Source organism: Lepus europaeus, chromosome 19 (genome assembly GCF_033115175.1).
Source record: "Lepus europaeus isolate LE1 chromosome 19, mLepTim1.pri, whole genome shotgun sequence".
Taxonomy (NCBI): Eukaryota; Metazoa; Chordata; class Mammalia; order Lagomorpha; family Leporidae; genus Lepus; species Lepus europaeus.
The window spans coordinates 12,523,413-12,535,773 of NC_084845.1; the positions used below are offsets into that span (position 1 = coordinate 12,523,413).

General features: G+C 51.8%; 1 protein-coding gene across 3 annotated transcripts in view; it reads right to left on the bottom strand.

Moving 5' to 3' along the window:
- Nucleotides 1-12,361, bottom strand: part of SAMD4B (sterile alpha motif domain containing 4B) — a 47,292-nt gene that overhangs the window by 9,999 nt on the left and 24,932 nt on the right. For all 3 annotated transcript variants that reach the window (XM_062177013.1, XM_062177012.1, XM_062177014.1), the window contains exon 3: nucleotides 3,550-4,020. In XM_062177013.1, coding sequence (XP_062032997.1) covers nucleotides 3,550-4,020 — 471 coding nt within the window. The remainder of the gene's footprint in view (nucleotides 1-3,549; nucleotides 4,021-12,361) is intronic.

Below are 12,361 nucleotides of genomic sequence, written 5' to 3' on the forward strand. Positions count from 1 at the left end.
CCTCACTACTCCTCTTTTTTTCTGTACTGAGTCCAGACTGGCTCCCGTGAGGCCCTGTGGCTCAAGGTGAAGGCAGGCCCTGTCCTACAGGAAGTTTCACACTCACTGAACATTGCATTTCTGAGGCAGGCCTGAGGGCAGAGGGACCCAACCTCACACTTAACCACTCCCACAAGCCCCCAAACCTCTAAATGCACCATTCTCTCTGTCCAGCTCCCCGTTCTCCCATCCCTCTCTGCAGCTACTTCTGCCTTCATGCCCCACTCAGCTGTCTCCTCTCTTGCTGCGAGTCCAGTGCTCGCTGCCCTCCTCATTAGTCTGCCTGTTGCACTGGACTGTGGGCGCTGGAGGATGTCCCTCCCAGTCAACCATTTCTGTATCCCCAGGATCAGACACAGGGCATGACACACAGGAGCCATCCAACCAAGTTTCACAAAGAACAAAATGGTGCTAAGGGACCTCTGAGCCTACAGAAAGGGACAAGGAATCAAAACCAGAAGGCCTCACCCTAGCTGGTGAGGACATCAAGGCCCAGGGAGCTGAAGTCCTTTGCCCCAGTTCCTTGATAGCGCCCCAGCCTGGTTTCTGATAGAAAGGCTAGGACTCCTGCCAGAGCTCCACTGACATCGGCCAAGGGAGGACCAGCCCAGTGCTGGCTCCAAAGCAACTTCCATCCTGTGACGATACTGATGCTCGTGGCCAAGAAGGCACCCAAGGGAGAAGGTAGTGCTCTGGCCCACCCCAAGACCAGACTCTGCCTCTGCCAAAGACCTCTAGGGCCCTCTCTTCAGGGCTCCTTCCAAGCCTCTCTGGACTCCCTCAGCCCTGGCTGCTGTTTCTGCTCAGGACTCCTGGAGAAAGATGGCAGACTTAGGCTGCAGGCCAGCAACCCTCAATGCAGGCCTTCTTTCTCAGCCAAGAAGGGGGCAGGCAAGGCTGAGAGGGCAGGAAATTACCCTGACTGGAATGATCGTGCAGTTCCTGAGGAGTCTGCTTGGTCCTGCTCTGGGGTGGAGGCTGGCCACTGCCCGAGAATTAAAAAGACAGGAATGCCGGCCTGAGATCCAGGCCTCACACTCTCCAAGAAACCCTGGTCTGTCCTTGGCAGCACCCCAAACCCACATTGCCCGCCCTCACAGGCCAATCCTTGCTCCCCACTCAAAAATATTTCAATGGTTTCCTGTTTCCTGCAACTACACGAAATCCAAAAGCCTCGTCCTGTCCTTCAAGGCACCCCCCACCCCCACCCCCACCCCACAGCAGTCCTAATACACTGAAGTCTGAGAGTCAGAACAGTCCTGAGTTCAAATCCTGACTCTGACACCCCTGATCTCCATGATCTTGGGCAAGTCACTTCATCTGCCCACTGCCTCCATTTCTACATAAAGCCATAGTAGAGGGGACAGGCACATGCTAAAGCATGAGTATCTGCTGCCGCAATTTCTCACGTAAACCATTGTATTACTCATTTACATCCATCCCAGCCAGACCCATCTGTACACTGTGCTCTCTGTAATTTGCCACCCCTGTGCCCTCTCTACTTGGAATGCACAATTGCTCTTGAACATTCTCAAGCTTGGACTTGGAACAGCTTCTGGGGTCCAATCATGGTGAGCCCAGGAGGTGCAGGGAGGACGAAATTTAGGGGCATGCTGCATGGGTGAAGCTGAGCACGTCTGGGTCACTCCAGGTGGAGGCAAGGGGCACAGCAGTCAAGGACATGAGCTCCAGAGTCAGACTGCCTGGGTTATGTGACTGTGGTGCATCATGAGAAAACTAAGCAGGGATTTCAAAACCTTTTGCACCAAAAAACTTTATCTTTCGATTCCATTTTTCAATGAACATTCTAAAATCTCCCTGTAAAGTTCTCAGGATAGCTGCTAACAATGACCAAGTGCTCAATGTATTTTTTTTGCTAGAACTACTGTTGAGTATGGACCCAGGAACTGTGAGGCTCAAAGACTGGAAAACAAGAGCAAGACACTGCAGGCTCCTGGAAATGCGTTCCTGTAGCCTCTGTCTTCCCAGGTTCTCACTGGCACATTAACTGGGCAACAATCAGGCCCGGGGGGAACTGCTGTGCACCAGGCACCAGAGATGCAGGCTTCCTGCCATCTGCCGGCACACATGACCATGCAAAGCCACTCTCTCCTGGCCTGCTTTAACCAGTGCCTGCCAAAGAGAGCTGACCCGTCCAGAACCCCTCACCTTGATCAGGTCATGCTACCTCACCATGACTTGGAAAAGCCATCCTCTCTTACCCTGTTCCTTTCAACTAACATTTCAAAAAGTTACTGGGATACCAACCGCTCACCTTGGCCGCCAGGACTTTTATTAAGAGAGCCCTTTCAAACTGTTAGTTGGCAGGATGGGACAGCAGTCAGAGTCAGGCTCTGGCCTCAGACTGCCTGGACCTGAACCTTGCTCAATTTCATCTCTTGTTCTATGTGTGATTTTGAATACACTTACATGACTATCTCTTTGAGTCCCAGTGTTCTTGACTGTTAACTAGAGCTAGTGATAGGTGACTGTGATAAGGATTACATGAGATTGTATCTGAAAAAGTGAGAGAAAAGAGCACTTAGCAGGCCTGGTGCTGTGGTGTAGTGGGTAAAGCCACCACCTGCAGTGCCAGCATCCCATATGGGCGCTGGTTCAAGTCCCAGCTGCTCCACTTCCAATTCAGCTCTCTGCTATGGCCTGGGAAAGCAGTAGAGGATGGCCCAAGCCCTTGGGCCTCTGCACCCATGTGGGAGACCCAAAAGAAGCTCCTGACTCCTGGCTTCGGATCGGCACAGCTCTGGCTGTTGCGGCCAATTGGGGAGTGAACCAATGGATGAAAGATTTCGCTCTCTCTGCCTATCCTTCTCTGTGTAACTGTTTCAAATAAATAAATAAATAAATCTTAAAAAAAAAAAAAAAAGACAAAAAAAAAAAAAGCGCACCCAGCACAGTCAAGGCACAGCACTGTTACCTCCTATCACCAAGGCTTCACAGCAGACATCTTACATAGCTCGGTTTACAGAGTGCTCAGAAGCAAGGCTGTCAGCTGAGGCCAGACGGAAGTCCAGCATGTCTAAACTGGAAGGGACCTGAGGATGGTGTCCAGCCCTCCATTAGGGGCCATAAACTCAGCGCCCTCAGAGGCAGGTAGGGGCAGGGGCAGACTGGAGCACATGTGCAGAGCTTAAAGGGCTGGCTGAAGTCAGCTCCGTCTTATGGGTTGACATCAGGAATACAGGCCTTGAGTTGCCAAATCTTTTTTGACTTATTAAAAACGGCTGGGAATCTGACTTTCAAGGGGAAGCCCTGATTCCTTATATGACCAAATTTATTTAAAAACATAACATAACCAAAGGGTGGAGTAATAAGACCTAACAGGTGAGACTGAGCTTTGGGATCACCTGCTCACAGGCTCTACACTGCCTCACAAAGCTGAGGCCCAGAGAGGTCATGGGCCTTACCCAAGCCCACAGAGAAATCAAGACAGGGCCCAGGCTGGCCTTGTTCAAGTAGGCACAGCCTCCTGGGACTGCCCCTCCTCCTCACCTGTGTTTGCGTTGCTCCCAATACTGCTGATGGCTGGCGGCACTGAGCTGGATGGGTGGAAGGGCACGTGTCCATTTTCCCGGGGTGGCTTTTCCTGCCAGCCTTGCCCTGCCTCTCCAGGGCCCAGCTCTGCAGGGCCCCCCCACTCATCAGAGCCCTGGCGTGAGTGGTAGGAGGGCTCTGGCCGGGTGCGGAAGCTGCTAGCCAGCCGCTCTTCCAGGTGGCTCAGCCAGAGGGCCAGTGCGTTGCGGTCCTCCAGGGTGGTGGCTGGATGGATGAGGGCGTAGGAGAGCAGCTGGCGGCTCTCCTCGATGAAGGCATTGCTCTCAATTGAGTAGGCTAGCACTTTCTGCAGGAGCCTCATATACTCCGACTTGGCCTCTGTGTTGCCTGGCTGAAGCAGGGGCAGGTGGGACAACAGGAGGGACACCACCTTCTCTTTGGACTCTTGTTGCCACTGGCTGACGATAGCTACAGAGGAGATAAGAGGGAGTGTTAGGAGAGCTGGGGTACGATACGCATATCAACCTAAGAGCTGCCAATGGTCTATGCAGTTCCAACTCCTCTCTCTTCTACAATCCTGACTCCTGGCCTTCATAGAGGTGAACTCAAACACACTCCCTACGCTTCTGGGAGTAAGTTTTCCTAGTTCTAACAATCCTGTTCTCAAAAGGCTGCAGTAGGCCGGCGCCGTGGCTCAACAGGCTAATCCTCCGCCTTGCGGCGCCAGCACACCAGGTTCTAGTCCCGGTTGGGGCGCTGGATTCTATCCCAGTTGCCCCTCTTCCAGGCCAGCTCTCTGCTATGGCCCGGGAAGGCAGTGGAGGATGGCCCAAGTCCTTGGGCCCTGCACCTGCATGGGAGACCAGGAGAAGCACCTGGCTCCTGGCTTCGGATCAGTGCGATGCGCCAGCCGCAGCGGCCATTAGAGGGTGAACCAACGGCAAAAAAGGAAGACCTTTCTCTCTGTCTCTCTCCCTCACTATCCACTCTGCCTGTCAAAAAATAAAATAAAAAATAAAAAAATAAAGTGAGAATTAAAAAAAAAAAAAAAAAAAAAAAAAAAGGCTGCAGTAACTCCCCATCAGCCAAACTTGCTACTCTGAAATCTGAGCTCCTGGGGACAGTGTTGTGGCACAACTGGGTAAAGTCAACACCTGCAATACTGGCATCCCATATAGGCATTAGTTTGTGTCCTGGCTGCTCCACTTCTGATCCAGATCCCTGCTAATGAGCCTGGGAAAGCAGCGAAGGATGGCCCAAGTACTTGAGTCCTTGTACCCAAGTAGGAGACCTGAAAGAAGCTCCTGGCTTCAACCCAGCCCAGCCCTGGCCATTGCAGCCACTTGAGTAGTGTACCAGTGGATGGAAGATCTGTCTCTCCTCTTTCTCTGTTACTCTGCCTTTCAAATAAAAATAAGGAAGGAAGGAAGGGAGGGAGGGAGAGGAGGGAGGGAGAGGAGGGAGGAAGGAGAAAATCTGAGCCCTGCTGCTGCCCCAGGCCTGCCCTTGCTGTGTACCCACTCCCCTTTACTTTCACGGCCTCACCCCCCAGCCCCTATCCAAGGAGACTCCTCCTGGACTGGGGAGCACTGATGCCTTTATCTGCAGAAGTTGGGATACTTAGGTCCTAATAAATGTTTGCTGTTGTTTTTTAACCAGTCTCTCTGTCTTTAGATTCTCTCCCTTCAAGCTGCCTGGTATATCCAGATGGATTTATCTTCCTAAATTACACTAGGATGTCATTATTTCTTTTTTAAAAATATTTATTTTATTTATTTGAAAGGTAAAATTATAGAGAGGGAGGGAAACACACAGAGAGATCATCCACCTGCTGGTTCACTCTTCAAATGGTCACAATGGCCAGGGCTGGGCCAAGCTGAAACCAGGAGCCAGGAGCCAGGAGCTTCTTCCAGATCTCCCGCGTGGGCAGGGACCCAAAGACAAGCCATCTTCTGCTGCTTTCCCAGGCACATTAGTAGGGAGCTGGATCAAAAGTGGAGCAGCCGGGACACAAACTGGTGCCCATATGGGATGCCAGTGGTGCAGACAGAGGCATAACCCGCTACACCACAAAGCCAGCCCCAGGATGGCATATTTCTGACCAGGCATTATAATGGCAACTAGCACTGACAGACCCAAGTCCAAGAACTTTTAGGTTAACATCATCTTCATTTCCAAAGAACATCCCATCTCTAATTCCTCCAGATAAAGACTCAACTCAGGATCCTCCCATCTTCCCAGGGGCTCTCTCCCCACTACCCTCATCCAGGCCTCCACAACCTCCCCCACCCAAGTTCTAGGGCTTTCACAGACTGCATAACCCTGCCCTTCTCCAGGAGGCCTCCCTGATACACACGCCATGGCGATCTGCTTGACTTCTCACCATCTGAGGGCCCGAGTCCATCCTGTGGAGGTGAGCCAGACTTACCCTCTCAGCCCAGAAGAAGCTCTCCAAGAATAAGGCCCTAGGCTAGCCACAGAAAGGAGACCCTGGGAAGGAACTGTATTAAGTCTGACTGTTCCCCCCAAAAGCCTGTCAGCCATTGTGGCTAACTAAATAGGGTGGAACATGGAGAAAACACAGACAAAGCAGAGAGAGGGACAAGGAGCAGCAGTGCCAGAGAACCAAGACAATAATCAAGGATGGGGGTCAACCTGCCCCTCACTCTTGGTCAACTGAGCTCACACCTGCAGCCCAGGCTGATGATTCCCAGAACCTCACAATGAGAATTCTCCGAAGTGTGCTACTGGTGAGGTCCTGGAAGTGGGGGAAGAGCCTTGCCAAACCACACAAACCCAAGGCCACACATGGGGGAGTGATGACAAAGCATGGGCAGAGATATGGCTGTAGGCCTTCTCTACTCCCTGTTGACCACGTGACCCTGAGCCAATGTGACACTTCATTGAGCTCTGCTTGTTCTACCTGTAAACTGGAGCTCAGGACCACAATGAACTCGGTGAGATCATCGCATAAAATAAGTCCTCAGTAAACATTAGCTGTTTTTACTGGTATCATGGGTATTTTCTCTAACTGTGGTTCCCTTCTTTCAAATATGCACAAGAATTCCAAAGGCACAAGCCAACCTTCCTTGGCTGGGAAACAGACAGACAGGAAACAGACACATACAAGACAGTGTCAGAAGTCTAGGCGTCTGAGGGGTCTTTCAATTCAAGTTTCTTAGTCTTTAATATCTCCAGGATCTCTGCGCTCTGCCCAACTGCAAGACGGACAGACACCTGGCTACTTGCATAAAACTCAGAAAATGTCTCTTAAAAAAAAAAAAGGATTGGGGCTGGCCCTGTGACATAGCAGGTGAAGCTGCCACCTGCAGTGCCAGCATCCCATATAGGCACCAGTTCGAGTCCTGGTTGCTCCACTTCTGATCCAGCTCCCTGCTGATGTGCCTAGGAAAGTAGCAAAGGATGGCCCAAGTCCTTGGGCTTCTGCACCCACGTGGGAGACCTGGAAGAAGCTCCAGGCTCCTGGCTCCTGGCTTTGGATCAGCCCAGCCATTTGGGGAGTGAATCAGCAGATGGAAGACCTCTCTCTCCCTCTGCCTCTTTGTAACTGCCTTTCAAATAAAATATTAAAAACAAACAAACAAACAAAAAAAAAAACACGGAAAGTTTTTTTTGTTTTTTGTTTTTTTTTTTTTTTTTAATTTAAAAGGCAGAGTTAGTTACAGGAAAAGAGAGAGAGAGAGAGAGGGAGGGAATATTAATCTCCCATCTACTGGCTTATTCCTTTTAAATGGCCACAACAGTCGGGACTGAGCCAGGATGATCCCTGGAGTCTAGAACCCATCTGGGTCTCCCACGTGGGTGGCAGGGGCCTAAGCACTTGGGGCCATCTCCCACTACTTTCCCAGGCACATTAACAGGCAGTTGGACAAGCAGAGCTTCTGGGACTCAAACCGGCACTCCTATAGGACACCAGCATCATAGGAGGTGACTTAATCCACTGGCCACAACACCAGTTCCAGAAAATGTCCTTTCTGTACCCCTCTTTCTCTTAATGACCTGCTTAGAAAATGGCTTAAGTTGCCACATCCCATATTGGAGTGCCTGGTTTGAGTTCCAGCTACCCTACTTTAGATTCAGTTTCCTGTTGACGGGCACCCTGGGAGGCAAAGGATGATGGTTCAGGTACCTGAGTCCCTGTCACTCATGTGGGAAATCTGGTTTGGAGTTCTAAGTCCTGGCTTCAGCCTGGCCTAGCCCTAGCTGTAGTGGGTATCTAGGGAGTGAGCTAGCAGATAGAAAATTTCTCTGCTTCTCTCCCTCCCCCTTCATATAAAATGGGGAAGGGGAGGTAGGGAGAGAAACAGAAAGTACAATATATCTTTTTTTTTTTTTTTTTAATTTGACAGAGTTATAGACAGTGAGAGAAAGAGAGAAAGGTCTTCCTTCCGTTGGTTCACCCTGCAAATGGCCGCCACCGCCAGCACTGCGCTGATCCGAAACCAGGAGCCAGGTGCTTCCTCCTGATCTCCCATGCAGGTGCAGGGGCCCAAGCACTTGGGCCATCCTCCACTGCCCTCCCAGGCCACAGCAGAGAGCTGGAGTGGAAGAGGAGCAACTGAGACTAGAACCTGGCGCCCATATGGGATGCCGGCGCTGCAGGTGTAGGATTAACCAAGTGAGCCATGGCGCCAGCCCCACAATATATCTTTTTAAAAATTCTGCTTACATTTGTAGCTCTAAGAAAATGAATCATGGCCGGCGCCGTGGCTCAACAGGCCAATCCTCCGTCTTGCAGCGCCGGCACACTGGGTTCTAGTCCCGGTCGAGGCACCGGATTCTATCCCGGTTGCCCCTCTTCCAGGCCAGCTCTCTGCTATGGCCAGGGAGGGCAGTGGAGGATGGCCCAAGTCCTTGGGCCCTGCACCCCATGGGAGACCAGGAGAAGCACCTGGCTCCTGGCTTCGGATCAGCACGATGCGCTGGCTGCAGCAGCCATTGGAGGGTGAACCAACGGCAAAGGAAGACCTTTCTCTCTGTCTCTCTCACTATCCACTCTGCCTGTCCAAAAAAAAAAAAAAAAAAAAAGAAAATGAATCATACACAACTCCCGATTCCTGGCTAAGTGAACTGCTCCTGGCCTGGGCCTCACTGCTTCAAGCTTCCCAGAGAACCTATGTTCAAGTGTCCAAGAACTGATCCATACAAATACATGTTACAGCTATGGCACCGACCAAAACGAACATGAACTAATAGTACTAGTACCACTGACAGTAGTCACAGCCAGCCTTTACTGTGCCACAGTGCCAGTCCCACTCTTTTTAGTTCTTAACATGCAGTAATGAGCAGTGGAGGGCTTAATATTAGGGCCAGAGAATCAAGACCTCACATCCAGCTGTGTCCTGTGTCACACAGCTGCCTGGGCAACGCACTTCCTCCTACGTAAAACAGGGATTGCGAAGCTGCCAAGAAGCCTAAGGGAGAAGCCGGTGTAGAGCTCCTGACAGTCTGCCACAGGAAGCACTCACTAGGGGTTCAGTGGTGCGTGTTTTCCCTCTTCTCCTCCAGCAGAGTCAGCCTGCCTCTTCAGCCCCGCCCTGGAGTTCTCAATCGCTGTTGTTTAGGCCTTGCAAGGGCAGCCAGAGGCATCCAGGACAGAGAGAAGCCTTGTCCAGTCCCTCCCCCACTGCACAGTACTGCCAGGACTCCAGGGCTCAGGGACACGGCCTCTCCTCTGGTACTGCCAGGGGACGTGACAGAACAGTCCCAAGGGTTGGGCTCAATGAAGGACGTTGTTCTACTACTGAGGGAAAGTGGTTTGGGCGAATGGAGGCTGACTCTGAGGAAGTGTGTGTTCACGTGTCTGTGCAATGGTGGTGGGAAGGGCGGGCCTCCCATGACTGGGAAGCATCAATGAGGACTGGAACTGGTCCAAGGAATTTGTACAGCCTCAGGCCCCTTGGGGTGAGCCCAGCTGGGGCTACAGATGACGAGTGGGGATGGAACTTTAGTTTCTTGCCCAGATCACAAAAAGGTCTGGCCCAGAGTGGAGGTACAGCAGCAGCCCAGTGACTACCTGCACAATTGAACCGGGATGGCCCCTAGAAGGTAGTGGTGTTTTTGCATCTATAACATGCCTCCTGTAGATCTCCCAACCTTAGGTTGCTGTCTCAGGTCCTAACAGAATGTATTACGTAAGAGCTCAAGTTCAACAGCAAACGTGCCTGGGTTCAAAATCCTGTTCTAACCTTCACAACCTAGGTCAGTGTAGTTGTGGGCCACTGTTTTAAGGGCTCTTGAGCCCTGGTCTTCTTTTCTGTGTTACGGGGATTGTAAGAACTCCTCCAAATCACAGGGCTGTTGTAAAGAGTCAATGGGACAATTACACAAAATGCCTGGCAGGCGGTAAGGGCTCAGTACATTTTAACTACTATTGCCAGTGCTCCTGGTTGAAGACTTAGAGGCCCTGCTGCTTCAGGGCTAGGGGAGCAGTAGTTCACGGAGGAGAGGACATCTGGGGCTCCCCCTTAAGTATCTCAACAGGGGTGGGAAATTTTACGGCAGTTAAAATAGACACATCTCTGGCTCACTGGAGCTAGAGGCACAACAAGCAGTGATGAAATCCTTGAGGTGGGTGGAGGGGAAGGGGTTGGGGAATGCTGTGACGCAGCGGGCTGCACCCCAGACTCTATGGACATGAAGAGGATGAGGGAGGATGAGTGCCCTCCCTGGCTACAGTGGCAACGGGAATAAGGCTGGGCAGGTGACCAGAGCTAAGTAGGTCATGACCCTGGGTCCTGGCAAAGTACAAGAGCCAGGTCTACATCTGTCCCAGACTGCTGTAAGAGCAGAGCCATTTTATGTGCTGGGCTGTTGCAACAACTGTGGCAGCCTCAGGCACCAGAGGGGCTGGGCTTTGGCTCCAAACATGTCGTTCTCTGCCTTACCCAAGCTCACAGATATGGGGGAGGGCCGGGGGGCTCACATTTTTGTTGGATGAACTGAAAGTGGAGGGTGGAGGCCTCAGAGCTGAGCGCTGGTGACTCACTCACCTCGGCCCCCTCTGACCTCAGTTTCCCCACCCAGATTCAGTGAGCCAGAGAGGGAGGGGCCTAAACCTGCTAGATATAGAATTGACTCAGAGGATAGGCAGAAAGAATGTAGGAGATGTGGCCCAGGAAGTTACAGGACCAGGGAAGGAAAGGCAATTCAGCTCCTCTTGGCCCCTGTCTCTGCACTCCTGTCTACAGAACACCCTTCTGGTTCAAGTCAGCATCACGGGAAAAGACAGGGCTAGGATTCCTGCCATGGATGCCAACAAGGGGACACTGGGGTTCCCTGTTCTCTGTTCCGGAGATTCTTGAAGTTGGGGTTTTTTGGTTGGTTGTTTTTCTGCTCTAGGCTGTTGCCTCAGGTTCTGCGTTCATGAAACCTACTTTGGCTGCCTGGGTTGCAGGACTCCCCTGCACCCTCTCAGCTTCCTGAGGAGGGATGGCCCAGGTCAGAGTCCTCCCCTAAACAGCTCTAAGCCCCACTGCCAGCGGGTCATGTGACAGTGTCCTCACCACACACCTGGGAGCACCGAGAATCAGTATCAGCACCAAGACAAGTAGTTCTCACTGGGTGTCCCCAAGAGTCAACCAGGGAGCTTTCAATCTCTGCGGACAGCACCTAGGCTTCACGTTATTTTTAGAAAGTTCCTGGGGGTTTGTGGCAGAGCTAGCATTAGGACACGTTGGCCTAGGTCAACTTCTCTGTGTTCTCTGCCTTATCTGAGGAGGAGACAGGCTGGCAACTGTGACCCAAATCCAAGTTCAGGATCTCTCTGGGGGAAGCAGCAGGGTTGGCTGGGTGGGCCACAGAGAGAAAACCCAGAAACAAGCAGGGGATCTGTTTCACTGGCCAGGGCTTCAGGTCTGATGGGATGTAAAGGGCTGAGGAAGGGCTTCAGACCACTGGGCAGCTCTTAGGCAGGCACTGGTCTGCAAGCTAAGTAACACTGCTTATGCAGAGGGGGAGCAGATTTTCCGAGAGTCATTCATTAAACATGAAGCGAGAGCAGCACGTGTGGCTGTGTTTCTGCCTTTTCTGGCACGCTATTTCAGAGCCTGAGAGATTTCTCAGAAGTACCTGGACAATCCCCTACTGTCCAGAGAGGAAGCCTCAGGCCCAAGGACTGAGCCAGGTCACAAGAAGCAGCAGTGGTAAAGCTGGATCTAGAACTCCAGGGTGGCCCGTGACAAAGGAATCATCCAGCAAGGCACTCCCTCTCACGCCGGGTCCTCAGTACACTGGCTCTAGTTTCAGGCCCATCTCCGTGGGATTCTGACTGGGCGTGACGGGGGGAAGGGGCAAAGGCAGCAATCTGAATTTTAAGTTACACTGCCCACCCCTCAGATTACTCTGATAATAACATAAGTTTGGGAAACACAAGGGAGGGGGAAAGCCAGAAAAAGCAGAGGAAGAAAAACAGGAGTGATAGCTCCTCCCACCAGATCCTCAGGCCCAGGAAGTAGCTCCTTCCTTTACAAATGGGAGAGTGGGGAGGTTCTATATGAGGGCTATCTGAGGGCAGGATGTGTCTTGGAGCCCCCATGTGTATTAGGAAAGAAGCATTCAAGGGCCTAACGGATCACTTCTCTCTCTCTTCCTCAGTTTCCTTATCTCTCCACCCATTTAACTATCAGCTTGTTCTGTTCTCACCTTCTGACATGGGACTGTGGATAAAGACCTTGATTCATTACAAATGAGACAAAGATGGCTGGCGCCATGGCTTAACAGGCTAATCCTCCGCCTTGCGGTGCCGGCACACCGGGTTCTAGTCCTGGTCGGGGTGCCGGATTCTATC